This window comes from Nycticebus coucang, chromosome 16, assembly GCF_027406575.1.
Source record: "Nycticebus coucang isolate mNycCou1 chromosome 16, mNycCou1.pri, whole genome shotgun sequence".
NCBI classification, from domain to species: Eukaryota; Metazoa; Chordata; class Mammalia; order Primates; family Lorisidae; genus Nycticebus; species Nycticebus coucang.
In genome coordinates this window covers 88,530,377-88,557,378 of record NC_069795.1, presented here as the reverse complement: position 1 = coordinate 88,557,378, position 27,002 = coordinate 88,530,377, and the positions used below count along the sequence as shown (strand labels likewise).

At 45.3% G+C, this 27,002-nt stretch overlaps 1 protein-coding gene across 2 annotated transcripts in view; it reads right to left on the bottom strand.

Annotated features, from left to right (window-relative positions):
- Positions 1 to 27,002, bottom strand: part of LIPH (lipase H) — a 73,371-nt gene that overhangs the window by 17,369 nt on the left and 29,000 nt on the right. For both annotated transcript variants that reach the window (XM_053565571.1, XM_053565570.1), the window contains exons 5-8: positions 24,299 to 24,388; positions 7,947 to 8,114; positions 5,750 to 5,845; positions 2,578 to 2,689 (exon numbers count right to left, since the gene is read on the bottom strand). In XM_053565571.1, the coding sequence (XP_053421546.1) occupies positions 2,578 to 2,689; positions 5,750 to 5,845; positions 7,947 to 8,114; positions 24,299 to 24,388 (466 nt within the window). The remainder of the gene's footprint in view (positions 1 to 2,577; positions 2,690 to 5,749; positions 5,846 to 7,946; positions 8,115 to 24,298; positions 24,389 to 27,002) is intronic.

The window sequence follows — 27,002 nt, the reverse complement described above, 5'->3', positions numbered from 1 at the left end:
CAGTGAGTAGGGCACCGGCTCCATATGCCAAGGGTGGCGGGTTCGGACCCAGCTCCGGCCAAACTGCAACAAAAAAATAGCTGGGCGTTGTGGCGGGCGCCTGTAGTCCCAGCTGCTCGGGAGGCTGAGGCAAGAGAATCGCGTAAGCCCAAGAGTTAGAGATTGCTGTGAGCTGTGTGATGCCACGGCACTCTACCCGAGGGCGGTACAGTGAGACTCTGTCTCTACAAAAAAATAAAAAAGAAAAAAAATAAAGGAGCTCAAGAAATAGGGTGCCAGTCCCATACACTGGGGGTGGTGGGTTCAAACCTGCCCCTGGCCAAAAACTGCCAAAAAAATAAATAAATAAAATAAAAGTAAAAAAGAAATTCATGAATACAGGGAGAATCAATAGGGCAGATAATAACGTTGACCAAGATTCCATCTATTCCCACAGTCTGATAAAACTGGACAAACTTGGGCAGCACCTGTGGCTCAACGAGTAGGGCACTGGCCCCATATACCGAGGGTGGTGGGTTCAAACCCAGCCCCGGCCAAACTGCAACAAAGAAAAAATAGCCAGGCGTTGTGGCGGGCGCCTGCAGTCCCAGCTGCTCAGGAGGCTGAGGCAAGAGAATCACATAAGCCCAAGAGCTGAAGGTTTCTGTGAGCCGTGTGACGCCACAGCACTCTACCAAGGGCAGTGAGACTCTGTCTCTATAAAAAAAAAAAAAAAACTGGACAAACTCATGGTATGTGCTTTAATATCATTTCTCTTATTTTAAATTGTAAAAAGAATACTAAAAACGTTACAGTTTATCTTGAAAACAAGAGTACCCATAATCTCATCATATACCATAACAACTATTTTCTTTTTTTATATATTTTCTAATTGGTGGTGACTTTTCACAAACATGATTAAAATAAGAATGTGAGTGGGATGGTGCCTGTGGCTCAGTGAGTAGGGCGCAGACCCCATATACTGAAGGTGGCGGGTTCAAACCTGGCCCCGGCCAAACTGCAACAAAAAAATAGCTGGGCGCTGTGGCAGGTGCCTGTAGTCCCAGGTACTCAGGAGGCTGAGGCAAGAGAATTGCCTAAGCCCAAGAGCTGGAACTTGCTGTGAGCTGTGATGCCATAGCACTCTACCGGGGCAACAAAGTGAGACTCTGTCTCAAAAAAAAAAAAAAAGAAAAAAAAGAATGTGGGTGGATGCCCTTTGCCTTTAGGGGTGGAATTATTGGTGGGATGACTTATATTCTTACGTTGCATATTCATTTTTTTTTTTTTTTTTTGTAGAGACAGAGTCTCACTTTATGGCCCTTGGTAGAGTGCCGTGGCATCACACAGCTCACAGCAACCTCCAGCTCCTGGGCTTAAGCGATTCTCTTGCCTCAGCCTCCCGAGTAGCTGGGACTACAGGCGCCCGCCACAACGCCCGGCTATTTTTTTGTTGCAGTTTGGCAGGGGCTGGGTTTGAACCCGCCACCCTCGGCATATGGGGCCAGCGCCCTACTCACTGAGCCACAGGCACCGCCCTCATATTCATTGTTTTAATTAATATTGTTTTTAACTGACAAATCATAATTGTATACATTTATAGAGTACAATGTGATTTTTTTTTTTTTTTTTGAGACAGAGTCTCACTTTGTCACCCTTGGTAGAGTGCCATGGTGTCTCTCACACTCACAACAACCTCAAACTCTTGGGCTAAAGTGATTCTCTTGCCTCAACCTCCCAAGTAGCTGGGACTACAGGTGCTTGCTACAATGCCTGGCTAGTTTTTCTATTTTTAGAGATGGGGTCTCATTCTTGCTCAGGCTGATCTCCAATTCCTGAGGTCAAGCGAATCCTCCTGCCTCGGCCTCCCAGAGGGCTAGAATCACAGGCCCGAGCCACTATACCCAGCCCAATGTGATGTTTGATGTATGCATACATGTGAAATGATTAAATCAGCATATGCCTTTGTTGTTTAAATCCTCCACAGCAAGCAGGGATAATTATTGTATTTATGTTTAATCAAAGGAAGTAAGGAGGGGAGCAATGTCGGGAATGGAGAAAGGGGAAAGGGGAAGAGAGAGGAATGGAGGGAGAAAGGAAGGAAGGACAAAAGGGAAGCAGAAAGAAGAGAGAGAAAGAAAAACCTTTGCACCGATTCCGTTTATAAAGAGCCTGGGAGATCAAAAGCCGGGGCAAGCAACTAAGCAGTGTGTCTCCCTGTATCTTTTGCAGAACAAGTAAAAGCAGAGATCTGTGAATAAGAAAGTAGGAATATGGGCGGCGCCTGTGGCTCAGTGAGTAGGGCGCCGGCCAGGGTTCGGACCCAGCCCCAGCCAAACTGCAACAGAAAAATAGCCGGGCATTGTGGCAGGCGCCTGTAGTCCCAGCTGCTCTGGAGGCTGAGGCAAGAGAATCGTGTAAGCCCAAGAGTTAGAGGTTGCTGTGAGCCGTGTGATGCCACGGCACTCTACCCGAGGGCGGTACAGTGAGACTCTGTCTCTACAAAAAAAAAAAAAAAGAAAGTAGGAATATTTGGGATTTCATTTCTCTGCGCAAGAAGAGAAAGAACAAACTGTAAACTATTACAACTCAACTTACTGATTGATTTTGGATTCTGTGGTGTTTCCAGCTTTGTCTCTCAATTTGATGGTAATAGCCCCTCTTCTTGTGTTCTTGTTCCAAGTTAGAATATCCACGAAGTAATGATACACTGCAAAATGGGGAAGGAACGAGGTAAGAGAGAGGTGCTCTCAATGGCGCCCCTGAGGGGCTGATTCCTAAAACCCAACCTCCCTATAACTGAGTCTCTTTTTCCCTTCCTCTTGAGTTTCTCTGCAAAGGTTCAGGACAGAATTTTCTAATGATCTTTCTCTTCTATTTGATAAAGACTGTGTGAATAGTAATACCACATACCAGTAGAGTCCAGTGGTATCCAGTCACCATGTTCAAGCTTCACAATGTTCCCACGTATAGACTGAAGTCTCATGGCCTAATGCAGAGTGTGGTCAATTCACTTTAATTCCTGCCCATCAAGTGACCCCTTGGAGACTCTCCATGACTGACAAGGGTCCTCCCTAATTTGGATCATGTCCACCAGCCTGCCTAACCTCATCTCTTTCTTAAGCCACGCCACTTGCACTCCCACACTGCCAAGCTCTCTCTTGCGCCTGGGCCTTCCCCAACCTACAGCTTTTCAGACCCATTCTTCAGGTTTCAGCTTAATGTTTGCTCCTCTGGGAAGCCTTCCTGACCTCCAGACTAGGTCAGGTCTCCTATCTTGGAGTTCCTGTCATTTTCTGGTCTTCCCTCTCATTACTCAGCACACTTTACTGTATTCACAAAATGCAAGAAAGAATGATAATAAGAAAAAAGAAAATGGAAGGATCAGGCACAGTGGCTTACACCTCCCTCACACTCTGGGAGGCTGAAGCGGGTAGATTGCCTGAACTCAGGAGTTCGAGGGCAGCCTAAGCAACAGCAAGATCCCGTCTCTAAAGCTAGGCTGAGGCCATGACACTTTAGCCCAGGTGACACGGCAGACTCTATCTTAAAAAAAAAGTTTAGGCTGCGCCTGTGGCTCAATGAGTAGGGCGCCGGCCCCATATGCCGGGGGTGGCGGGTTCAAACCCAGCCCCGGCCAAACTGCAACAACAACAAAAAAAACAGCCAGGCGTTGTGGCAGGCGCCTGTAGTCCCAGCTGCTGGGGAGGCTGAGGCAAGAGAATCGCGTAAGCCCAACAGTTAGAGGTTGCTGTGAGCCGTGTGACGCCACGGCACTCTACCCGAGGGCAGTACAGTGAGACTCTGTCTCTACAAAAAAAAAAAAGTTTATATTGATATGACTATAAAAATATTGCCTTGGACGGCACCTGTGGCTCAAAGGAGTGGGGTGCCAGCCCCATATACCGGAAGTAATGAGTTCAAACCCAACCCTGGCCAAAAACTGCAAAGAAAAAAAAATATATATATATATATATTGCCTGAATAATGTCTTGTGAGTTTTTTTAAAAACATACAATTAAAAATACTACAACAGGCTCGGCGCCTGTGGCTCAAGCTGCTAAGGTGCCAGCCACATACAACTGACCTGGCAGGTTCAAATCCAGCCCTGGCCCGCCAAACAACAATGACGGCTGCAACAAAAAAATAGCCGGGCACCTATAGTCCCAGCTACTTGGGAGGCGGAGGCAAGAGAATCGCCTAAGTCCAGGAGTTGAGCTATGATGCCACAGCACCCTACCCAGGGTGACAGCTTGAGGCTCTGTCTCAAAAAAAAAAAAAAAAAATACTACAACAATAACTGGTAAGGGATGATTATTCCTCTTTATAATCCTAGATCCCAGAAGTACCAAATAAGTTCAGAAAACTAGTTTTCTTCCCTATAATCTTTGCTTCTCAAGGTCAAGTTTGTTTTGGGGAAAGATGAAGATCCCTTCACTATGGTTAAATTCACTAACTCTTTTTTTTTTTTTTTTTTTGTAGAGACAGAGTCTCATTTTATGGCCCTCGGTAGAGTGCTGTGGCCTCACACAGCTCACGGCAACCTCCAACTCATGGGCTTAAGTGATTCTCTTGCCTCAACCTCCCAAGTAGCTGGGACTACCGGCGCCCGCCACAACACCCAGCTATTTTTTGGTTGCAGTTTGGCCGGGGGCCGGGTTTGAACCTGCCACCCTCGGTATATGGGCCGGCACCTTACCGACTGAGCCACAGGTGCCGCCCACTAACTCTTTTTTTTTTTTTTTTTGAGACAGAATCTCACTCTGTCACTCTGGGTAAAGTGCTATGGCATCATAGCTCACAGCAACCTCAATTTCTTGGGCTTGCCTTTACCTCCCAAGTAGCTGGGACTACAGGTACCCAACACAATGCCTGGCTAGTTTTTCTATTTTTTAGTAGAGATGGGGGTCTCACTCTTACTCAAGCTGGCATCAAACTCCTGAGCTCAGGTAATCTACCCATCTCGGCCTCCCAGCGTGCTAGGATTATAGGCATGAACCATCGCACCAGGCCAAATGTACTAACTCTTGAACAGAGAATGGAAAAGAGGCTCAGGGAAATGATGATCCCATGAAGGAAGCAGGTCAGCCTGGAGGTGCCATCTCATGGCCCCTTATTGCTCAGGGACTTGCAGATCAGGCAGATGCCAAATCCATGGCTCCAATGGAAGAGAAAAACACAGTGATCTGCAACCTCTTTTAGAAGAGTTGTTCTCAAGAAAAATTAAAAGGGGCACAAGATTACAAGAAAGAGATGCAACTGCTCAGGCAAATCCCAGCCCGTTACTTCCCAAGGCATCTAATCACCTGCTGCTTCATTAGCTCCCACATGGAATACTCAACCTCTTTCTACCCTTTGGGTCATCACGTTTGCTTTAGAGCTGGAACTGACCCACAGAGGTGGCTGACATCTTATTTTTTCTAGTGTCAATTTCATATCTCTTGGGGAAAAAAGCAATTTTCTGAAGATCTTAAGGATGAGAATGGCCATCAGTAAAGCTAATAACTCTGATTTATTGAGATGTTAATATCAATATTTTAAAAAATACACCTCATTATTCCCATTTTACCAATTAGGACATTGAGACACAAAGAGGTTAAATGACTTGACCAAAGTCACACAGCTATTATAGACTCAGAATTTGACCTAGATCCATCTAGCTCCAAAGTCCATGTCATGGTCTTCATTTGCCAAGAAGTAGCGAGGAAGCCAAGACTCAGGCATTCCCACAATAATATTGTTGGGCTAAACCAACATATTCACCACTCACTGCAGAAGGGCTTCTCCTCGGCTGTGTCAAAGAATGCCTTAGTCACCGGGGGATCTTTCTTCTTTAAATAGTCCTTCCAGTGATCCGCATAATAGCCTGTAACACAAGTTGGAAAAGCTTAACATTAACATGTATTATGTAATATAAAAGCAACTAAGGTAGCAACAGCAAGATTGACTGCAGCCACCACTTCAGAGACAACCTTCCTCCCACCCTCCCACTCCCATGACGAGGACCCACAGCGCCACCCATCTTGCTGGCTGACCCTATCCCTAAGAGATCAAGTGCAGAATGACCCAGCTCAGTTCCTTCTCAGCAATAGGGTGAGTGAGTGGGGAGTGGCTCACACTGGCATGGACTAAAAATAGCACTGACATTTTTCAGTAATACATTCATCTTCTAGATTAAAACAGATTCAGGTTTACACCTAAAGTAGCATCATTCTTGTAAAGTAATATGTTTTCTCTTTTATTCAATTTCAGATTAATATGAAGGTACAAATATTTAGATTACATTGTTTTCATTTCTAAGTTAAAGTTCTGGGCCTGGGCAATAGGGTTTCTTAAAGAACTATGGGGGTTGGGAGTGCATAAATTGCACAGAACCTGGGCTTGCCATGTGACTATGTCACCAAACAGGTAAGTATCTTTCTTCACATCTGTCCCTACATAAAACAAGGTTAAGTCCTTTCAGAGGGGCCTCTCTCTCTCCTCTGCCCCCACACCTCCAGATTCTGACTTAATTGATGTTAGGTGAGACCCAGACCCAATTTTTTAAATTGATGCATAATAGAAGTACATAGTTTGGGGCTACACATGATAATTCAATACATTCATATAATTTATAAAGATGAAATCAGTGTACTTAGGATATCCATCACCTTAAATATTTGTCTTTTCTTTAAGGGATCATTATGTTTTTATGTATTTATTTATTTATTTATTGAGACAGAGCCTCAAGCTGTCACACTGGGTAGAATGCCATGGCATCACAGCTCACAGCAACCTTTAACTCCTGGGCTCAAGTGATCCTCCTGCCTCCGCTTCCCAAGTAGCTGGGACTACAGACACCCGCTACGACACCTGGCTGTTTTTTTGGTTGCAGCCATTATTGTTGTTTGGCAGGCCCAGGCTGGATTCAAACCCACCAGCTCAGGTGTATGTGGCTGGCACCTTAGCCACTTGAGCCACAGGCGCTGAGCCGATCATTATGTTTTTAAAAGTCCCTAGGTGATTCTAATGCATGAAGTTGAGAATTTCTTATCTATAGCATTCCCTGCTGTTAACTTTGGTTAGTCCTTTTGGAAAAAAAATGAGAAAATTCTCGTCATCTTTGGATTTCAAAGCCATAACCACTTAGAATATTTCTTTTTTTTTTTTTTGTAGAGACGGAGTCTCACTGTACTGCCCTTGGGTAGAGTGCCGTGGCGTCACATGGCTCACAGCAACCTCTTAACTCTTGGGCTTACGCGATTCTCTTGCCTCAGCCTCCCGAGCAGCTGGGACTACAGGCGCCCGCCACAACGCCCGGCTATTTTTTGGTTGCAGTTTGGCCGGGGCTGGGTTTGAACCCGCCACCCTCAGCATATGGGGCTGGTGCCCTACTCACTGAGCCACAGGCGCCGCCCACCACTTAGAATATTTCTAATAACTCCTAGCAAATACCCCAGCCACCTCCACAGTCTCAGCCTCATCCCCTGTTCATGCACACACAGGAGCCATAGTGTGAAGCAAGGGCATTTGTAGACATGACTTCTTGGAAGGGATTACTCTACAAGGCTCATTTGGCAGGAGGGTCTCTGGGCTCACTGTGGAGTCTCTCCCAGCAGAGAGCTTGTTAAGTTAGGGTGGGCACAGACAGGGGATGTTCCCATAAGAGCAGGTTATCTCAAGTGACTATACCCTGGGTAGGCTTGGAAACTCTTCTGGAAACTTCTTGTCCAGGTTAGAATAAAGTGTTCAGGGAGGTTGTACTACCTTCTGGATGGAACACTATACAGATTACTTTCCTAACACTGTTTATTAGTAGGAGACTAGAGGAAGTTCAAAGAGCAAATTGGCTAGAAAAAGCTATCGATTTTTTTTAAACACCATTTGGGGACTATTTTTGGATAATAAAATGGTTCTAAGCTCATTCCAAAAGTAAGCTTTTTGTAAAAGTAAGCAATTTCAGAGAGGAAATTGTTCATTGGACTTACCCAGGAGGGGACAGGACTCCTTTTGTGGTGTGATGCAACTGACACACTTGCCATTCCTATAATCCCGGTAGGAGTCACAAGGATATGCAGTGATGGTGCAGTTCTCTGTCAAGGAGGAGAGGTACAGGTACATGGACCTCTGGTGGTCACATTTAAAATACTGCATTCCTTGGTTAAAAGAGAAATGATCAGATTTAGCTGAAGTATTTAATAATAGCACATCCTATATTTTACACACACACAATTTTTTTGTTTTTATTTTATTTTATTTTTTTATTGTTAAATCATAGCTGTGTACATTTGTGCAATCAAGGGGTACAATGTGCTGGTTTCATATACAATCTGAAATATTCTCACCAAACTGTTCAATGTAGCCTTCATGGCATTTTCTTAGTTATTGTATATAGACGTTTGTATTCTGCATTTAATAAGTTTTGCCTGTACCCATTCTAAGATGCACTGCAGGTGTGGCCCCACCCATTGCCCTCCCTCCACCCTAACCTCCCCCCTCCCTTCCCCTTCCCTGGCCCTTTCCCCCCCCACACACAATTTTTTACCTGGCATGTAATAATAGCTTCTGTGTACCTGATTCCATTTATTTGGGGGGGGTGGGAGGGACAGTGGGGACAGAGTCTCACTTACCAGGCTAGAGTGCCAGCACATCAGCCTAGCTCACAGTAACCTCAAACTCCTGGGCTCAAGTAATCCTCCAGCCTCAGCCACCCAAGTAGCTGAGATTACAGTGATACCACCAGGCCCTGCTAAGTTTTTCTATTTTTAGTAGAGAAAGGGTCTTGCCCTTGCTCAGGCTGATCTCCATCCTCCTGCCGCAGCCTCCCAGAGTGCTAGAATTACAGACCTGTGGCACAGCACCTACCCCCATTTAATTTTAATTTTTATAAATACCCATAGGTAAGGACTCATGCTACCAAGTGGCAGGAGAAAAAAATAAATCAAATTAAGGTTGTGGCAAGAATTAAAGCAAATATGCTTTAATTAAAGACCTTGATTGTTCAGTTATCAATCACATATTGCCCATATAAAAGTTTTGCAGAAGATTTTGCCAAGCCACTTCCCAGACTGTGTCTGTGTCTGTCTGTCAGGCTGGCAGCCACCTGTGCTGATGCTGTCTGGGTCAAGGGGCCCAGCTTCCCTGGGTCAAGGAGAATTGGGAGGGATTATGTACGCTATTATCCCAAGAATAAATCATTAGTTAACCATTAATTCCTCTTTATTTTATTTATTTATTTTTTTTGTAGAGACAGAGTTTCACTTTACTGCCCTTGGTAGAGTGCCGTGGCGTCACACAGCTCACAGCAACCTCCAACTCCTGGGCTTAGGTGATTCTCCTGCCTCAGCCTCCCGAGTAGCTGGGACTACAGGCGCCCGCCACAACGCAATTCCTCTTTATTATGCTTATTAAAATGATATATTACTTAGAGGGAAATTTAAAAATATAAAACGCCGGGTGTGGTGGCTCACACCTGTAATCCCAGCACTGTGGGAGGCTGAGGCGGGAGGATTGCTTGAGCTCAGGAGTTTGAGGCTTGTCTGAGCGAGAGTGAGACCCCGACTCATGAAGAAAAATGGAAAAACCCAGCCGCGCGCCGCGGGGAGCGTCTGTAATCCCAGCGGCTTTGGAGGCTGAGGCAGCAGGATGCCCACAGCCGGAGTCTGAGGTTGCAGTGAGCTCCAACACCACTGCACTCTGCTCAGGGCATAGGGTAGAACTGTGTCTTGACAAAAAAAAAAAAAAAACATATATATAACAATCAGTTTTAGTCATATATCTCTCACTAATCTGCCACATTTATTGTAAGAATTTTTTTTTTTTTTTTTTGCAGTTTCTGGCCTGGGCTGGGTTTGAAACCCCTACCTCTGGCATATGGGACTGGCGCCCTACCCCTTTAAGCCACAGGCACCGCCCTAGTATAAGAATTTTTAAACAGGCATAAAAATTAAAGAGAGTGATATGCACTCTTTCTTTGCACATGTGCATATCATCCCTGCTCCAATAATGATCAAAATTCTGGCCAGGTGCAGTGGCCTTGCAAGTTCAGCCTTGCAAAAACAGTCGCCTTCTCTATTAAAAAAAATAGAAAGGCCAGTGGTTCACGCCTGTAATCCTAGCACTCTGAGAGACAGAGGTGGGTGGATTGCTTGAGCTCAGGAGTTGCAGACCAGCCTGAGCAAGGAGACCCCTGTCTCCAAAATAGCTGGGCATATTGGAGGATGCCTGTAGTCTTGATACAAGACAGGTGGCCCCAGCCAGCTCCAGGGAGCTGAAGGGCAGACCTGCTGCCTCCGCCTTAGTGGTGGTGGTGGTGGCAGCTGGCAGAGGAACCTGCGGGCTGGAAGGTAGGCAGGGGGACCCCACAGGAGGTTCCAGGAGCCAGAGGGGCCAGACAACTGCTGGGGAGACATCAGCACCTTAGGTTTCCCTCCCCTTGCACTTGCAGCTGAACAGGGAACCCCCATTTCCCAGGCCTGGTCAATTTCATGTAAGCTTCCTAGGACTGGGAATGAAAGGGATTGTAGCCATTCATTTGCTACCAAGTCCTGCTAAATGTAACTACAGAGGACCCTGCACGCTAAATGTAACTACAGAGGACCCTGCACGCTAAATGTAACTACAGAGGACCCTGCACGCTAAATGTAACTACTGAGTCCAGCTAAATGTAACTACAGAGGACCCTGCACGCTAAATGTAACTACTGCCTCCCGCTAAATGTAACTACAGAGGACCGTGCACGCTAAATGTAACTACTGAGTCCAGCTAAATGTAACTACAGAGGACCCTGCACGCTAAATGTAACTACAGAGGACCCTGCACGCTAAATGTAACTGCCTCCCGCTAAATGTAACTACAGAGGACCCTGCACGCTAAATGTAACTACTGCGTTCAGCTAAATGTAACTACAGAGGACCCTGCACGCTAAATGTAACTACTGAGTCCAGCTAAATGTAACTACAGAGGACCCTGCACGCTAAATGTAACTACTGCGTTCAGCTAAATGTAACTACAGAGGACCCTGCACGCTAAATGTAACTATAGAGGACCCTGCACGCTAAATGTAACTACTGAGTCCAGCTAAATGTAACTACAGAGGACCCTATGTGACTCTTCCCCTGGAAATGGAGCCAGAGAGCTCCCCCCCACACACACTTTGGTTTGTTTCTCTCTGCCAGGACCTCTGATGTTTCTGTATTCTTTTCTATAAATAAATCCTGTCTTAACCACTGATCTATGGTCCGTGAATTTCTTTTTTCAAATCACCAAGATCAAGAACCTACTAAAGAGGGCGGCGCCTGTGGCTCAGTCGGTAAGGCGCCTGTGGCTCAGTCGGTAAGGCGCCGGCCCCATATACCGAGGGTGGCGGGTTCAAACCCGGCCCCGGCCAAACTGCAACCAAAAAAAACAAATAGCCGGGCGTTGTGGCTGGCACCTGTAGTCCCAGCTACTCGGGAGGCTGAGGCAAGAGAATCGCTTAAGCCCAGGGGTTGGAGGTTGCTGTGAGCTGTGTGAGGCCACAGCACTCTACTGAGGGCCATAAAGTGAGACTCTGTCTGTACAAAAAAAAAAAAAGAACCTACTAAAGACAAAATTCCAGTATCATATTTGGTGGCCCATACAGAGATAGAAGATGATCTGTGGTGAGCAATAGGACCACTTACCTCTATCCTGCTTTTCTCTATAGTTATAATAATAGAGACTAATAATTTTGATGCCTATCGGCCAGTAAATATGCATAGTATGGCTGCTAATCTCCAGGTCACAGGCAAGAGGCTGCTGAGGAACAAACTTTCTTTTTTTTTTTTTTTAGTACAACTTTATTTATTTATTTATTTATTGTAGAGACAGAGTCTCACTTTATCGCCCTCAGTAAAGTGCTATGACATCACAGCTCACAGCAACCTCCAACTCCTGGGCTTAGGCGATTCTCTTGCCTCAGCCTCCTGAGTAGCTGGGACTACAGGCATCTGCCACAATGCTGCAGTATGGCCAGTGCCAGGTTTGAAACCCCCACCCTCTGCATATGGGGCCAGCGCCCTACCCATTGAGCCACAGGCGCCACCAGGAATGAACTTTCTTTTTTTTTTTTTTATTGTTGGGGATTCATTGAACTTTCTTTTTTTTTTTTTTTTTTGTAGAGACAGAGTCTCACTTTACTGCCTTCAGTAGAGTGCCATGATGTCACAGGACTCACAGCAACCTCTAGCTATTGGGCTTCAGCGATTCTCCTACCTCAGCCTCCCGAGCAGCTGGGACTACAGGCGCCGGCAACAATGCCCGGCTATTAGGAATGAACTTTCTAATTCCCCTTGGCTCCACAGAGGAGCCGAAGGAAATGTTAGAAGACTTTTGAAACTGTTCTGTGTTTCTTCCTTTTCTCTGGTTGACAGCCAAGAAAAGAGGTAGCACCTAGATGCCCTAGGGTCCCCAGCAATAGTTCTGTACCCAGGACATGGGAGGGCCTTCGGAAAATCGTGCTCTCCCAGCTTTTACTATCTTCTCTTGTCTTCCATGGTCCCAAACGTTTCCTATTTATCTCTATAGACCTTTTCTGCTTCTCTCTCTCTCTCTCCTTGTAGTTTAAATGCTTTGTTTGAATATTGGTAAAGGATTGCTTTAAGTAGTTAGTTAGGTTTGTTGCTGGTTTATTCTGGTATTTTTTCAGATGTTTTAAGTATGCTTCAAATGTTATAGGTGTGTTGTAAGGGGACAGATACCCCATGGAAAGATAGGTGGTTCCCTTTGAGGATCCCGAATGGGACCCTGAGAAACGAGGTGACTAGTGGCGTAAACATTTTCTAACATGTATCCTAGAAGATTTATGTTGATCCAAGAAAAGCCTATGAATTATTCCAAGTTGTCTACTATTTGCCAGGAGCAAAATGAAAGTTCCTCAGCCTTTCTTGAGTGGCTTAGGGAGGTGATGAAAAAACACACTCAGTTAACACCTGACTCCTTAGAGGGCCTTTCCTTTTGGGGAGGGACATAGTAACTAAAGTGGAAACAACCATTCGTATGAATATGGCACAAGAACCTATAATATGCCTTCCCTTATTAGAAACAGAAATTAAGGGTGGCGCCTGTGGCTCAAGGAGCAGGGCACCGGTCCCATATGCCAGAGGTAGTAGGTTCATACCCAGCCCCGGCCAAAAACAAAAAAAAAAAAAAAAAGAAACAGAAATTAACCCAGAAGTGTGGGCCACTGAGGGATAGGTGGGAAACTCCTCTACCAAATCCAAACATGGTTTTATATACAGATGGAAGTTCTTTCATGGAACATGGAACTCGAAAAGCAGGCTATGCTGTAGTTACTCAGTATGCTGTAACCAAGAGTGGGTCTCTCCCTTCAGTAACCAGTGCATTAACCCGTCCTTTAGAAATTGGGAGAAATAGGGTGCTGCCTGTGGCTCAAAGGGGTAGGGCACCAGCCCCATATGCCAGAGGTGACGGGTTCAAACCCAGCCCCGGCCAAAAACCACAAAAAAAAAAAAGAAAGAAATTGGGAGAAACAAATGAGTCAATATATACACTGACTCAAAATATGCCTTCCTCATTTTACATGCCCATGCTGCTATTTGGAAGAAAAGACAATACCTAACTTCCAATGGCTCTCCCATAAAATATCATCATGAAATAGGTTGTTACAGGCCATTCATGCTCCACAAAAAGTAGCAGTTATTTGTTGTAAGGGACACCAAAAGACCTTAGATGAGATTTCTGAAGGTAACCAACCTGCTAATAAAGAGGCTAAAATAGCAGCACAGAAAGGAATAATCCCCCTTGTGGCACCCCTCATTTGGGAGGGATCACTTGAGAATCATGCACATCATTATACCCAAAAGAAAAGGAATGGGCTTAATCCAGACTATTCACTACTTCCTTCAGGCTGGCTACAAAATAAAAATAGACTTTTACTATTACCTGCTGCAAGCCAATGGAAAATACTTAAAACTTTACATCAATCTTTTCATTTTGGCACTGAAAATACTTATCAAATGGCTAAAGCTCTCTTTAATGAAAAAAACTTATTTAAAACCATAAAACATGGCTCGGCACCTGTGGCTCAAGCAGCTAAGGTGCCAGCCACATACACCTGAGCTGGCGGGTTCAAATCCAGCCCAGGCCTCCCAAACAACAATAATGGCTGCAACCAAAAAATAGCCAGGCATTGTGTTAGGCACCTGTAGTCCCAGCTACTTGGGAGGCAGAGGCAGGAAAATCGCTTGAGCCCAGGAATTGGAGGTTGCTGTGAGCTGTGATGCTACAGCACTCTACTCAGGGTGATAGCTTGAGGCTCTGTTTAAAAAAAAAAAAAAAATCATAAAACAGATAACAAGGATTTGTGAGGTATGTCAGAGAAACAATCCTTCAAATCACCATCTAGCTCCCCCAGGTATACAGAAACAAGGTAAATGGAGATGTGAAGATTGGCAAATGGCTTTCACTCATCTCCCTAAGGTAGATGGTATACAATATTTGTTGGTATTGTGGATACTTTTACTAATTGGATTGAAGCATAGCATTCCCTTGCAGGACAAAACCTAGGAAGTTGTAAACACTTTAGTACATGAGATTATCCCCAGGTTTGTACTCCCTAGGGCTTTGCAAAGTGATAATGGGCTGGCCTTCAAAGCAGCTGTTACTCAGGGAATATCTAAACCCCTAGGCATAAAATATCATCTACACTGCTCTTGGAGGCCCCAATCCTGTAAGAAAGTAGAAAAAATGAATGATAAAATCAAAGAACAGTTACAAAAGCTAACTCAAGAGACTCATCTCTCTTAGACTAAATTACTTTCCATTGTTCTCCTTAGAATAAGAAATTTACCTCAGAAACTTGGTTGTAACTCATTTGAATTATTGTATGGAAGACCCTTTTTAACTAACGATTTATTATTAGATCAAGAAACTATAGAATTGGGCAGCGCCTGTGGCTCAAAGGGGTAGAGTGCTGGCCCCATATGCCCGAGGTGGCAGGTTCAAACCCAGCCCCGGCCAAAAACTGCCAAAAAATAAATAAATAAAAATTAATTAATTAATTAAAAAAAAGAAACTATAGAATTAGTAAAACATATTACTTCTTTAGCTAAATTTCAACAAATCCTTAAAAACCTCCCAACTTGGGCGGCGCCTGTGGCTCAGTCGGTGGGGCGCCGGCCCCATATACCGAGGGTGGTGGGTTCAGGCCCCGCCCCGGTCAAACTGCAGCCAAAAAATAGCCGGGCGTTGTGGCGGGCACCTGTGGTCCCGGCTGCTCGGGAGGCTGAGGCAAGAGAGTCGCTTAAGCCCAGGAGTTGGAGGTTGCTGTGAGCTGTGTGAGGCACTCACACAGTGTGAGGCCGTGGCACTCTACCGAGGGCCATAAAGTGAGACTCTGTCTCTACAAAAAAAAAAAAAAACCTCCCAACTACATTTTCACATTCAACACTAAAAGAGCTTTTCTCTGAAGATCTAGTCATGATTAAAACTCTTCCCTCCAATTCACCTTCCCTAACCCCAACTTGGGAAGGTCCCTTTTCTGTTATCTTGTCTTTTTCTACAGCTGTTAAAGTTATGGGGGTAGATTCCTGGATACATCCATTCACGAGTAAAATCTTAGAACCCACCACCTCCTGCAGAAGCAGACCATGAAGAGAATCAACAACAGCCCATCTACACTTAGGAGCCTAAAGAAAATTTAAAGTTACTAATTAGAAGACAGCAAGAAAAGTGTTAATAAAGTTTTCTTTTTAACATCACTGACTTTGTTCTTCTAACCTGACACTGTCCTACCCTTGCTTTTTAACGTGCTAATCAGATTTGTGTCTTCCAGAAATGTCATCAAGCCACACACAGTAAAGATGGTTCCAGTCCAAGACCTGATTCTATCGTGGACCCTGGATCACTCTCCCTCCAGAGAAACCCTAACTGCCCCCTTCTATCATCACCCATTTGGCAGGAAGCAGTTAGATCTAGTCTTGGTCCTTTTTCCCTAACAGTAGTTAGAGTTTCTACTCGGAGAAGGAAAATTGATACAGGACAGGTGGTGCCCCAGTCACCCGGGAAGCTGAGGGGTGGACCTGCTGCCTCTGCTTTGGTGGTGTTGGTGGTGGCAGCTGGGAGAAGAACCAGCAGGCTGGAGGGTAGGCAGGGGGACCCCACAGGAGGTTCCAGTATCCAGAGAGGCCAGACAACTGCTGGGGAGACACCAGCACCTTAGGTTTCCCTCCCCTTGCACTTGAGGCTGAACAGGGACCTCCACCCCCACCCCCACCCCCATTTCCTACAGCAGGTCAACTTCATGTAAGTTTCCTAGGCCTGGGAATGAAAGGGATTGTAGCCATTCATTTGCTACCAAGTCCTGCTAAATGTAACTGCAGAGGACCCATGCATGCTAAATATAACTACAAAGGACCCTATGTGACTATATATACCCCTGGAAAATGAGCCCAGGAGACAGACAGAGAGCTCCCCCTCCCCCCCAGACCTGGTTTGTTTCTCTCTGCCAGGAGCTCTGATGTTTCTAAATAAATACTGTCATACCACTGATTTATGGTCCCTGACTTCTTTCTTCGAATCACTGAGACCAAGAACCTACTGAAGACGAAATTCCAGTATCAGTCTCAGCCACTTGAGAGGCTGAGGCAAGGGAATCACTTGAGCCCAAAAGTTTGAGGTTGCTGTGAGCAGTGATGCCACTGTACTCGACAGGGGTTGACAAAGTGAGACTCTGTCTCAAAAGAAAAGAAAGAAAGAAAAAGAAAAGAAAAAAATTTAGCCAGGTGTGGTGTGCATGCCTGTAATCCCTGCTACTCAGGCGGCTGAGGCAGAAGGATCACCTGAGCCCAGGAGTTTGAGCTTTGATCACACCACTACACTCTACCTGGGGCAACAGAGACAGGCTGTCTCAAAAAAAAAACCAACAACTATTATTCTTTTTCACCTATCCCCCAGCTTATTGCAGCATTTAACAAACCAGTCTTTCTCCCAATAAACACGTCACTGTTAGAACTAATTAAGTACTATCTTCTATCTTGAATAGAATGATTTTGACTCTGCTTCTTCCAAAATACTTTGCCTATTTTGTTCTTTGCTGTAGCTTCAGATTCTAGAATAGTGCCAGGCTCATAGCAGATTTTAAATAAGTATTTGTTGGCTGAATTAATAAATGCAACCTCTAGTGGTTCTGCTGTTTGCTGAAACTCCTCTGCTCAAGGCTATAACTAGAAGACTGATTATTACAGGCTTCTTCTACATGTTAGCATTCAGCATTAGTAATCCCAATGACTGCCAAAAGTCAAGAGCAAAGGAGCAGTTCTGATTGCTGCCACATTTTTCATTTTTCATTCATGTCAAAAGCAACTACGCTTTGGGGTGGTGCCTGTGGCTCAGTGGGTAGGGCGCCGGCCCCATATGCTGAGGGTGATGGGTTCAAACCCGGCCCCGGCCAAACTGCAACAAAAAAATAGCCGGGCATTGTGGGGGGAGCCTGTAGTCCCAGCTACTTGGGAGGCTGAGGCAAGAGAATCGCCTAAACTCAGGAGTTAGAGGTTGCTGTGAGCTGTGATGCCACAGCTCTCTACCGAGGGTGACAAAGTGAGACTCTGTCTCTACAAAAACAAACAAACAAACAAAAAAAAAAAAGCAACTACGCTTCAAAAGTTCCAGGTTTGGGCTTGGCGCCTGTGGCTCAAGCAGCTAAGGCACCAGCCACATACACCTGAGCTGGCGGGTTCGAATCCAGCCTGGGCTCGCCAAAACAACAATGATGGCTGCAGCCAAAAAATACCCGGGCGTTGTGGCAGGCGCCTGTAGTCCCAGCTACTTGGGAGGCATAGGCAGGAGAATTGCTTGAGCCCTGGAGTTGGAGATTGCTGTGAGCTGTGATCCCACAGCACTCTACCCAGAGTGACAGCTTGAGACTCTGTCTCAAAAAAAAAAAAAAAGTTCCAGGTTTGGGCAGCGCCCATAGCTCAGTGGGTAGGGCACCAGCCACATACACCAAGCGTGGCGGGTTCGAGCCTGGCCTGGGCCTGCTAAACAATGACAACTGCAACAAAAAAATAGCTGGGCATTGTGGCAAGCGCCTGTGGTCCCAGCTACTTGGGAGGCTTGAGATAAGAGAATCACTGAAGCCCAAGAGTTTGAAGTTGCTGTGAGCTGTGATGCCACAGCACTCCACTGCGGGCGACATAGTGAGACTGCCTCAAAAAAAAAAAAAAAATGTTCAAGGCTACAGTGAGCTATGATTATGCCACTGCACTCCAGCCTGGGTGACCAAAAAAAAAAAATAGATGTCGGGAGTCATTGAAAAATACAAGTGCTGGGTGGTTCTCAGGGGCCATTATTTCTTGACTGGTGCTGATTTGTGACAATGTTTCCACTGGTCTGAAGCAGATTGGGAAAAACATGGATAAGATGGTGGGAACTTCATTAAACTAAATGTATTCTATTTAAAATTCTGCCTGTTGTGGGGGAAAAGGGAAACTTCAACTCACAAGAGAGATTAATAAAAGAAAGGATTTGGGCGGCGCCTGTGGCTCAAGGAGTAGGGCGCCAGTCCCGTATGCCGGAGGTGGTGGGTTCAAACCCAGCCCCGGCCAAAAAACCACAAAAAAAATAAAAATAAAAGAAAGGATTTATTTACTATGCACATGGGGAGAAATCAGAGTGATAACCCAATTTTCTTTCTTGTTTGGGTGTTTTGTTTTTTTTTTTGTAGAGACAGAGTTTCACTTTATGGCCCTCAGTAGAGTGCCATGGCATCACACAGCTCACAGCAACCTCCAACTCCTGGGCTTAAGCGATTCTCTTGCCTCAGCCTCCCAAGTAGCTGGGACTACAGGCACCCACCACATGGGTGTTTTGTGTGTGTGTGTGTGTGTGTGTGTGTTGTTGTTGTTGCATTTTGGTGGGGCCGGGTTTGAACCCACCACCTTCAGTATATGGGACCGGCACCCTACTCACTGAGCCACAGGCGCCGCCCAATAACCCAATTTTCCATAGGAGTGCAGATATCTTTTTTTTTTTTTGTAGAGACAGAGTTTCACTTTATTGCCCTCGGTAGAGTGCCGTGGCATCACACAGCTCACAGCAACTTCCAACTCCTGGGCTTAGGCGATTCTCCTGCCTCAGCCTCCCGAGTAGCTGGGACTACAGGCGCCCACCACAACGCCCAGCTATTTTTTGTTGTTGTTGCAGTTTGGCCGGGGCTGGGTTTGAACCTGCCACCCTCGGCATATGGGGCCGGCGCCCTGCTCACTGAGCCACAGGCGCCGCCCAGGAGTTCAGATATCTTTATACAAGGCCTTTTAGAGGGGAGGGGGAAACTGAGGAGTAACTGAACAGTTGCTAGGGAGGTTGCTACAGAGGACAGATGAATGGAGGAGAAGTAGATTGACTTGTAGGTCAACCTAGGAGACAGGTATTTATGACCCAAATGATTTGGGCCTGGTCCACTTATATTCCGGACCCTCATTCCTGAAATATTTTATGATAACAGGAAGGGGGAAGGGGAGTCAATTATCCCCTTCGATCTTCTGTTGAGGACAGTCTAGTTTATGCAGATGGACGGAAGACATCCTCCAGTGTTTCCTGAGGTTGAATGGCCTTCAATTCAAATATTCTTTATACCAGGGAAGAATTTCACCCTCGTATTTTGGGGTGAAATTTCCTTAGCTCCTTCACTATTGTGGTTTATGACTTTTCTTTTGTGTGTGTGCACATGAGCAAGTGTTTGTTTAAAATGTCCTTTATTGTAAGAAATGATGGTGATGATACATATATTTTTGTGGTTTGCCTGGACCTTGTACTCAATCAAATACTCAATGAACAAGGCTTCATGATTTCTCCAACAACGTTCCCAAGGAAAAGTAGCACTAACATGGCCGAGATCTAAGGGCCTGGGAGTGGACAGGGCATTCACAATAGCAGCCAAGTGGCAAGGACTCTGTTCCTGCTACAAGGGCGAAGTGAGAGACTAAACCATAGGAGGTGGCACCAATAGAAGAAATAATAAATGCAAGTGGGAGACGAGCCTCAAGTTAGTTCTTAGCAGGGCCATGTGGTGTGATGGTGAGATGCGTAGCTGGTCAGACGTGGGGATGGGTGTTGGAAGAGCTGGAGATAATGAACCATGGCACAGACTTGTCAGAAGGTTGATGAGTCAGATACTGATGGCATTTGAAAAAGAGAACCGGGTCCAAAAGATGAGTACTCAGTGGAGGTGAGGATCCAAACAGGAAAGAGTAAACACCAAGAAAAAAGGAGTGACCAGGCGCAGGGGCTCATGCCTGGAATCCTCGCATTTTGGGAGGTTGAGGCTGGTGGATTGCAGAGCTCAGGAGTTTAAGACCAGCCTAAGCAAGAGTGAGACTCTAAAAATAGCCGGGCATTGTGGTGAGCACCTGTAGTTCCAGCTAGTCAGGAGGCCGAGGAAAAAGAATCACTTGAGCCCAAGAGTTTGAGGTTGCTATGAACTATGTATGACACCACAGCACTCTACCGAGGGCAGCAAAGTGAGACTCTGTCTCAAAAAAATAAATAAATAAAAATTAATTAAATTTTAAAAAAGAGGAGCTGTGATTGTGAGCCAGTGCTCTGGAGAGGGACTGGGTGCTGGATCATGTACTCTTCCTCCAGAGTTCTCTTGTGCCCATGGAAGAGATCAATGAAAGGCAAAGAGAAATAAACTGGGGCAAGAAGAGAGAGGTATGGAGCTGGCATGGGTCCAGGCTAGGCTAGGAAAAAACCTGCCAGGTGAACGTTTTGTTACTGCTCCTGGAACTTCCTTTTGCAGAAATGATCACGTTAATAAGAGTATAGGGGATTTTTTTTTTTTTTTTGTAGAGACAGAGTCTCACTTTACGGCCCTCGGTAGAGTGTCGTGGCCTCACACAGCTCACAGCAACCTCCAGCTCCTGGGCTTAAGCGATTCTCTTGCCTCAGCCTCCCGAGTAGCTGGGACTACAGGCGCCCACCACAACGCCCGGCTATTTTTTGGCTGCAGTTTGGCCGGGGCCGGGTTTGAACCAGCCACCCTTGGTATATGCGGCCGGTGCCTTACTGACTGAGCCACAGGCGCCGCCCGAGGGCATTTTTTTTTATAAGCAAAACATGTTATCTTTGGCTGCTGTGGATGTAGTTAAATCATCAGGATGGGATTTGAACACTCGCTGTGGTACAACATAGTAGGCCCCATTTATGTTATTTCAGCCAGATTATTTTCAAACACTATGTAACTCCAATGGGACCATAGACACCTGCCATATTGTAACAAGATCATCTTTTTTTCTAGAATTATTCCCATGGTTCTTTTACTTTAGCAATGGTGGAATAAACATTTAGAACACTTAGGGATGGGTTTTTATATTCTGTCTCCTTCACTTTTTTGCTTTTGTTTTTGAGTCAAGGTCTCACTCTGTCACCTAGAGACAGAGGTGTCATCATACTTCATGTCAACATCAAACTCCTGGGTTCAAGTGTTCCTCCTGTCTTAGTCTTCCAAGTAGCTGGGCCTAAAAGCATGTGCCACCACACCTGGCTAATTTTCTGTACTCTTTTTTTTGAGACAGAATCTCACTCTATTGTCCCAGGCTAGAGTGCCAAGGCATCAGCTCACAGCAACCTCAAACTCCCGGGTTCAAGTGATCCTCCTACCTTAGGCTCCTGAGTAGCTGGGACTACAGATACTCACTGTAATGCCTGGCTAATTTTTCTATTTTTAGTAGAGACAGGGTCTCACTCTTGCTCAGGCTGGTCTTAAACACTTGAGTTCACAGGATTCTCCCCTATTTTTTGTCCTTCATGTAGAGGTGGGGGGTCTTGCTGTGTTGCCCAAGCTGGGCATGAACTCCTGGCCTCAAGGAGTTCTCTGTGCCGAGTCCTCTCAAAATGCTAGAATTATAGGCCTGAGCCACTATGGTCAGCCTCCACCTCACTTTTATGTTGCTCTCCAACTTCTCATTTTGTTTTGTGTATTTTTCGTCATTATAAAAGTAACACATCCTCATTTGGAAAATATAAAACCATAGGAAATAATGATACAAAAACACCTAAAAGCCCAATATCAAGAGATTACCACTAATAATTACTTGGAGAAATTACTTTTAGCCTTTCCCCCTATATTTACACATGTACAATTAGACGTTTAAAAAAAAAAATTAATTGGGGGCGGCGCCTGTGGCTCAGTGAGTACGGCACCGGCCCCATATACCGAGGGTGGTGGGTTCAAATCCAGCCCCGGCCAAACTGCAACAAAAAAATAGCCGGGCGTTGTGGCGGGCGCCTGTAGTCCCAGCTGCTCGGGAGGCTGAGGCAAGAAAATCGTCTAAGCCCAAGAGTTGGGGGTTGCTGTGAGCCGTGTGACGCCACGGTACTCTACCTGAGGGCAGTACAGTAAGACTGTCTCTACAAAAAAAAAAAAAAAATTAATTGGGGCCAGGTGCAGTGGCTCACACCTGTAATCTTAGGCTTGAAGATTGCTTGAGGTCAGGAGATCAAGACCTGCCTGAGCAAGAGCAAGACCCCATCTCACATAAAAAAAAAAATTAGCTAGGTATAGTGACACATACCTGTAGTCTCAGCTACTCCGGAGGTTGAGGCAAGAGGATTGCCTGGGCTGAGAATTTGAGGTTGCAGTGAGCTATGATGATGTCACTGCACTCTAGCTGGGATGATAGAGCAAAGACCTTGTCTCAAAATAATAATAATAATAATAATAATGAAAGTGGAATCATATTGTGTCTTTTCTACTTAATATCATAATATAAGACTTTTTATTCATCTCTGAAATTATGACTTTTAGTAAATTAGAGTCCTCTATATAGGTGTACCATAAATAATTTAACAATTTTTCTATGTTAGACATTCAGATTATTACTATTTCTTTAGACAGGATCTTGTTCTCTCACCCAGGCTAGAGTACAGTGGCCCAGACATGGCTCACTGTAACCTCAAATTCCTGGGCTCGAGTGGTCCTTCTGCCTTGGCCTCCTAAAGTGCTGAGATTACAGGCATGAGCCACTATGTCTGGCCTTGACTATTTTTAAAACTTTAATTATTACAAATAATGCTGTGTTGAATATCTTTGCACTCTAATGCTTCTCTACATTTTCCATTATTTCTCCATGGGAGATTTCCAGATTTGAAATTTCTAAGTTTAAGACCTACCTTTTCTTCTTTTTTTTTTTTTTGGTGGGGGCACCTGGATAAAGACCTACCTTTTCAAGAGAGAGAAATAATTTATAATAGCTTTTTATCATATGGCTATAGGTTTTTTGTTTGTTTGTTTGTTTGTTTTTGTAGAGACAGAGTCTCACTTTATGGCCCTCGGTAAAGTGCCGTGGCCTCACACAGCTCACAGCAACCTCCAACTCCTGGGCTTAAGTGATTCTCTTGCCTCAGCCTCCCGATTAGCTGGGACTACAGGTGCCCGCCACAACGCCCGGCTATTTTTTTGGTTGCAGTTTGGCCGGGGCCGGGTTTGAACCCGCCACCCTCGGTATATGGGGCAGGTGCCTTACTGACTGAGCCACAGGCGCCGCCCTAGGTTTTTGTTTTGTTTTGTTTTGTTTTGTTTTGTTTTGTGACAAAGTCTCACTCTGTTGCCCCAGGTTAGAGTGCTATACTATCATAGCTCACAGCAACCTCAAACTTCTGGGCTCAAGCATTCCTTTTGCCTCAGCCTCCCAAGTAGCTGGGACCATAGGTGCCCACCACAATGTCCAGCTGGTTTTTCTATTTTTAGTAGAGATGGAGTCTCACTCTTGCTTAGGCTGGTTTCAAACTCCTGAGCTCAAGCAATCCACCAGCCTTGGCCAGTGCTAGGATTACAGGAGTGTGATTTACCCACCATACCTGGCCCATGGCTACAGTTTCTAAAAGCAATATAATTAAGTTTCAATTTTTTATTTATAACTTATATTAACATTTATACTGCTTTTATCTTCTTAGTACATTAATTTTCTTTCTTTTTTTTTTTTTTTTTTTGAGACAGAGCCTCAAGCTGTGGCCCTGTGTAGAGTGCTATGGCATCACACACAGCTCACAGCAACCTCCAACTCCTGGGCTCAAGCAATTATCTTGCCTCAGCCTCCCAAGTAGCAGGGACCACAGGCACCCACCACAACTCCCGGCCATTTTTTGATTGTAGCTGTCATTGTTGTTTGGCAGGCTCGGGCTGAATTCAAACCCGCCAGCTTTGGTGCATGTGGCTGGCGCTTTAGCCACTTGAGCTATAGGTGCCGAGCCAGTACATTAATTTTCTATTAAAAACTACTTCGTGTAGAATAATATCATATTTGTAAAATATACCTTTTTCAAACCACTATTTTACAAAGTACAAAGGATCTGCACTTACCTCCAAATATTGTCTGGGGGCAACCAGGTTGATCCAAACCTCCATTTGGGTAGAAGTCTATGTGTCCTAGTGGTTCTCTGTAGCCCAGTGCTAAGGGAAAACACATTATGCTTTATACTGCTTTGAATTTTTCTTTTTTTTTGTAGAGACAGAGTCTCACTTTATGGCCCTTGGTAGAGTGCCGTGGCCTCACACAGCTCACAGCAACCTTCAACTCCTGGGCTTAAGTGATTCTCTTGCCTCAGCCTCCCGAGTAGCTGGGACTACAGGCGCCCGTTGCAGTTTGGTTGCAGTTTGGCTGGGGCCGGGTTTGAACCCGCCACCCTCAGTATATGTATGGGGCCAGCGCCTTACCGACTGAGCCACAGGCGCCGCCCTTGAATTTTTCATATCTCATAGCTCGTTTGCTTGCAGGATAGGCAGGAATTATACTATTAATTTATTTTTGTTGTTATTAGCAGTATTGTTACACATATTTAAATGTTTTGTTTTGTTTTTGTTTTGAGACAGAGTCTCACTCTGTCACCCTGGGTAGAGTGCCATAGAGTCACTGTAGCTCACAGCAACCTCAAACTCTTAGGCTCAAGCAATCTTCTTGCCTCAGCCTCTCCTGTAGCTGGGACCATAGGTGCCTGCAACACCCAGTTAGTTTTTTTCTATTTTTAGTAGCAAATGGGAGGTCTCAGTCTTGCTCAGGCTGATCTCAAACTCCTGAGCTCAGGCAATCCTCCCACTTCAGCCTCCTAGAGTGCTAGGATTACAGGCATGAGCCACTGAGCCTGGCCATATTTAAATGTTTTGCTCAAAGTTACCAAGTTAGTTAGAAAGCAACCATTTCCAACAAAGGGAATGGAAAGATTATAATTAATATTATACTTCCAATATTTCTTTCTTTTTTTTTTTTTTTTTGTAGAGACAGAGTCTCACTTTATGGCCCTCGGTAGAGTGCCGTGGCCTCACACAGCTCACAGCAACCTCCAACTCCTGGGCTTACGCGATTCTCTTGCCTCAGCCTCCCAAGTAGCTGGGACTACAGGCGCCCGCCACAACGCCCAGCTATTTTTTGGTTGCAGTTTGGCCGTCACCCTCGGTATATGGGGCCAGCGCCTTACCGACTGAGCCACAGGCGCCGCCCTACTTCCAATATTTCTAAAGACAGAATTTGCTAAAAGCCACTTTACCTGTAGCTGGAATGCCAGGTGCTTCCTGAGCACCTCTTTGCGTTGGTGTATATCTTAGATGATTAAGAAACAGAAAAAAATGAATTTTTTCTTAATAGGTAAAATCTTTAAATACTTGCAATCTAGGAAGGTAAATAGACGGAAAACCCTTCTAGAAAACAAAAACCTAAAAATTTATAGATACGGCTCGGCACCTGTGGCTCAAGCGGCTAAGGCGTCAGACACATACACCGGAGCTGGTGGGTTCAAATCCAGACCAGGCCCACCAAACAACAATGATAGCTGCAACCAAAAAAAAAAAAAAAAAAATAGCCAGGGGTTGTGGCAGGCACCTGTGGTCCCAGCTACTTGGAGGGCAGAGGCAGGAGAATCGCCTGAGCCCAGGAGTTGGAGGTTGCTGTGAACTGTGATGCCACAGCACTCTACCCAGGGTGACAGCTTGAGACTCTGTTTCAAAAAAAAAAATTTTTATAGATAGACTTAATAATTGCTTATTTTCTTTAACGACATAACCCCAAAATAATCAGTTAAATGCATGATTTAAAGATTATTTATGGCTCAGCGCCTGTGGCTCAAGGGGCTAAGGCGCCAGCCACATACACCTGAGCTGGTGTGTTCAAATCCAGCCTGGGCCCGCCAAACAACAATGACAACTACAACCGAAAAATAGCCGGGCATTGTGGCGGGTGCCTGTAGTCCCAGCTACTTGGGAGGCAGAGGCAGGAGACTCACTTGAGCCCAGGAGTTGGAGGTTGCTGTGAGCTGTGATGGCACAGCACTCTACCCAGGGCGACAGCTTGAGGCTCTGTATCAAAAAAAAAAAAGAAAAGAAAAGAAAAGTAAAAAGAAAGATGGATGAAGATATAGAGGCTCAAGAATTTAAGGAACCTACATGGTGTATCAGTAGAAAGAGAGAGGGCGGCACCTATGGCTCAGTGAGTAGGGCGCCGGCCCCATATGCCGAGGGTGGCGGGTTCAAGCCCAGCCCCGGCCAAACTGCAACCAAAAAATAGCCGGGCGTTGTGGCGGGCGCCTGTAGTCCCAGCTGCTCGGGAGGCTGAGGCAAGAGAATCGCGTAAGCCCAAGAGTTAAGAGGTTGCTGTGAGCCGTGTGACGCCACGGCACTCTACCGAGGGCGGTACAATGAGACTCTGTCTCTACAAAAAAAAAAAAAAAAAAAGTAGAAAGAGAGAAACACAGGATTTGAATCCACATCTGCTTAACTTCAAAGCTTATGCTCTTTCCTTCAAAATTTACTTTCCAAAAATATAAAATAATTGCTCTATTCCACTAAGCATTGACATGTCATTCAGGCACTGCACTTACTTAGGTAATACTTTGCAAACTGCACAGCAATGCAGCTGTTTTACAGACAGACATTTCTTCTAAAGCAAACGATTACTAAATATCACCCCAGAGTGCCGTGGTAGGTGGTCAAGGATGTTTTAGTGGTTGTACCGCAGAGAGGACATATGATTAAATGACCTCTCCACTCTTTTTCCTCAATCATCTCCAACTTCCTA